Below are 4077 nucleotides of genomic sequence, written 5' to 3'. Positions count from 1 at the left end.
TAATTATATAGCCCTTAATCACAAATATATCAAAGGACTGCACAAGCCACAACGACATTATGACCATTTGATATTTTAGATGTTGACATGTTTACTATTGACCACTGACCTGATGACCATTGATATGTTGATATTTGCATTGAGCCCACTGACATGAACCATTGACATGTTAATCACTGACATGTTGACCATTGACATGACCATTGATATAAGAACCATTGACATGTTAATCACTGACATGTTGACCATTGACATGTTGACTATTGACATGATGACATTGACATTTAAAATTTCATTTTTTGACCATTGATATATTGACCACTGACATGATGACCATTGATTTTTAAACATTGACATATTGATTAGTGACATGTTGACCATTGACATGATTACCATTGGCATTAGGACCTGAATATTGACATTTAAAGGAGCCATATTTTATAATTTCATGTCGAGTCATCATTAAATGGCCCTGATATGTCAAAAGGCATTAATAAATCATGTTCTTTTCGAATACCTCTACAACTGATAACAGTAGTTCAGCCGGGATATGCTCATTGCTGAATTAGATTTACAGAATTGAATTGAATTGACCATTGACATGATGGTGGAAACTGACCCAGAATCTGGGTTATGTTTTCAGTTTAAGTTGAACTGACCAAGATTAGTACATTTCAATGTGTATAATGTGTTGACATGTTAAAGAAAGAGTTGAGTGACAGGAGGCCCTGAAGACTTGGAGGTGCTTGTTGACATGACGACAACTATTTGTGGAACACGTAATGAGATCCATGGAGGGTGAACAAGTCTTATAAAAGATGTGATCCTACTCCGACACTTCACTTTGTGCATTGTAGAGATGCAGACATGGGTCAATGTATTCTTCATTTTAGGACTCTTGTTTGCTTCGACACAGTCTGCTGGACCTTTTTTATTTTTTAATCTGGGACTAACTTCATGGATGCTGAATTCAATGGAACATATATAACTCTTGGTGGCTTTGTAGACGTGGACAAATATGGATATATTTACTTTGTCATCTTGTTGATTCTATATATTATCATCCTCTGTACTAACTGCACCCTTATATGTCTAATCTGGATCCACAGGAACCTTCATGAGCCTATGTACATTTTCATTGCTGCTTTGTCAATCAACTCTGTTTTGTTTAGCACTGTTATCTACCCCAAACTTCTTATTGACGTCTTATCTCAAAAACAGACCATTTCTTATTCTGCTTGTCTGTTTCAATATTTTCTTTACAATTCTGTAGGTGTTTCAGACTTCTTACTGTTGTCAGCCATGGCTTATGACAGGTATGTGTCTATCTGCAAACCTCTGCATTATCCAACTATCATGGGAAAAAGAACTGTTATTGTCCTCTTGACTTTGGCCTGGTTTCTACCTGCATTGCAGCTCGGAGTTGGAGTTGTAATTATACCTCAACAAAAAATATGCAAGTTTACTTCAGAGGGATTCTGGTGTAACAATACAATCCACAGGCTTTACTGTGCAAAATCTAATTTCTTTACTATTTTTGTTTTGTTTGTCATGATAACTATTGTTGTTCTTCCTATGATGTTCATCCTTTTCACATACATGAACATATTTAAAATAACGTTTCACAGTTCTGTAGAAGTTAGGAAAAAAGCTATGGAGACATGTTTACCCCACCTGATTATTTTAATCTGCTGGTCTTGTTTAGGTGCATTTGTTGCTATGACCGATCAAATGCAATCAAATCTTCCAAAAGGTGTACTTTTAGTAATCACTTTTCAAATGATTGTGCTTACTCCTTTGTTGAATCCAGTCATATATGGAGTGAAAATGAGAGAAATATGGATGCACATCAAAAGATTGTTTTGTTAGGTCAAACCCTTGAAATAAAACATTAATATAAAGTTGATGTTAGTGCAATAGCAATGTTTTATCACTGATGGTAATACATACTCAAAAAAATAAGGAACTAAAATTATTGTGTTGTAAAAATTGTGCCATGTCTGATTGCTGTGCCATGTCCAAATAAAGAATCCAGTAAATCTGCATAATGTCAATGAGTGCTTATTCCGGAAAGATCTTAACTCAGGAGGTTATTAAACCTCCTTGTGATTATTTCATGTTGAACTTTAATTTGTCTGATGTGTTTCAGGTGACTCCAAAGTACTTCTGGCCGGCAAAAAAATTAATGACAACCACCATTGGTGTTGTTAGGCCTATTTTAGGGGGGCTCAAGCCCCCCTAAAATGTTCTTAAGCCCCCCTAAATAATTTGGTGTTAAAAAATAAATTAAAAAAAACCTTTTTTTTTTTTTTTTTTTTTACAAATACATGCCGACATATTCATTATAATGTGGCCCGAATATGAGTTTAAATAAATAATCATATAACCTGTCATTATTCACTCAGTTTCACCTCACTTCATAGTGTAAGTTAGAGAGCCCCTTTAGTGCGTCTGTATCCAATCCATTCCACTTGTTCATATAGAAAATGCCCACATCACTCAAAATCCAGTCCGCATTTTCTCTGCGACCTTGCTTGCGGTCTGGCAGGTGTACGAAGCACATTAGCACACAGCACTGCAGAACAAGAACCTTGTGTCTGCAATTGTAAATAATTTAGTTTTTAAGTTTTGTGTTTCTTGTACAATCTATATAAAGTAATATACATTAGCCTATTGTTAAAATAATGAAAACAACATCATTAAATATATTTGTTTTATTGTATTGTTACATTAATAGCTGTTGTATTGTTATAGGATGGCTTGTTAAACATTTCATAGGATTTTCAGAGGGTGGAAAAATCAAGACATTTAATATAAAATGTAAAATGAATAAATACATAAAAAGAAAAAGAAAAAAAATGGTTAAAAGCCATCGTCCCGGGGAGCATTTAATTTCGTCTCGTGCATTTTTTTTTACCGTCCCCAGGATGACGGGACTACATTAATCTCAAGCCCTGGAAGTTACATTTTATTGTTTGCATTATTTGTTTCAGCATTGCACTTTGAAGATGGTCCCTCAGCTCTTTGACAGCTTTGGCTCTTTTTCAGATCAGCAGACTAAGTCTTTCTTATTTACAGTATATGTAAATGTTTCTCATTTCTATTCAGACTTCCATATATATTTAATTTCCTAAACGGCTTGCCATAATATATATATATAAATATATTATATACAAGCCAAATTATCCCGATCCAGATATTACTTTAATTCAAGTAATTAAGTAATATTTCCAGGGCTTGAATTTACAACCATTTTAGTCACATATGTGCCCAAAATGTCATATGTGCAACTTCAAAATATTTGGGAACAAACAATTATTGTATTGTGAGCGAAAGTTGTGGAGTTAGCCTCTATGTTGTGAATTAAAGGACTACTGAAATCCACTACTACCGACCACGCAGTCTGATAGTTTATATATCAATGATGAAATCTTAACATCGCAACACATGCCAATACGGCCGGGTTAACTTCTAAAGTGCAATTTTAAATTTCCCGGGAAACTTCCGGCTGAAAACGTTTCGGTATACCGTACCATACCAACTTTATTTATAAAGCCCTTTAAAAACAACCACAGTTGAAAAACAAAGGGCTGTACACCACAAAGAAATAAAGGCAAAGGACAGACTAAAAAATAAAATTTAAAACAGAAGTAAAATACACATTAAAAAAGCAAATACAAAATTACCCTAAGAACAATTTTGTTAGATAAAAAGCAGTTAAAAAAGTTAAAAGTTAAAAACAGTTTAAAGTCTCATGCTGGGTTAAAAGCCAGTGAATAAAAATGGGTTTTAAGAAGGGTCTTAAAAATAGCCAAAGAAGGGGCCTGTCTCACATGGAGTGGAAGATCATTCCAGAGTTTGGGGCCCGCAACAGAGAAGGCTCTGTCCCCCCTGAGCTTACGCTTGGATTTGGGTACCTCGGGTGGGGGCATAGAGGTGGAGCAGCTCAGAGAGGTAAGGTGGGGCAAGACCATGTAAGGATTTAAAAACAAGTAAGATCATTTTAAAATGGACTCTAAAAGACACAGGCAGCCAGTGGAGGGAGGCTAAAACAGGAGTAATGTGCTCTCTTTTTCT

At 35.1% G+C, this 4077-nt stretch overlaps 1 protein-coding gene across 1 annotated transcript; it reads left to right on the top strand.

The window, feature by feature from the left end:
* The first annotated feature begins 321 nt into the window (after nucleotides 1-321).
* Nucleotides 322-1869, top strand: LOC133659209 (olfactory receptor 10J4-like). Its single transcript, XM_062061946.1, has one exon. The coding sequence runs from the start codon at nucleotides 958-960 to the stop codon at nucleotides 1867-1869; it is 912 nt and encodes a 303-aa protein (XP_061917930.1). The 5' UTR covers nucleotides 322-957.
* Nucleotides 1870-4077: the final 2208 nt, after the last annotated feature.

This window comes from Entelurus aequoreus, linkage group LG10, assembly GCF_033978785.1.
Source record: "Entelurus aequoreus isolate RoL-2023_Sb linkage group LG10, RoL_Eaeq_v1.1, whole genome shotgun sequence".
Taxonomy (NCBI): Eukaryota; Metazoa; Chordata; class Actinopteri; order Syngnathiformes; family Syngnathidae; genus Entelurus; species Entelurus aequoreus.
The sequence above is the reverse complement of the archived record's forward strand: the minus strand, read 5'-3'. Positions and strand labels throughout refer to the sequence as shown.

Coding starts and splice junctions, on each gene's coding strand:
- LOC133659209 (XM_062061946.1), top strand. CDS start 958: ATGGATGCTGAATTCAATGGAACATATATAACTCTTGGTGGCTTTGTA.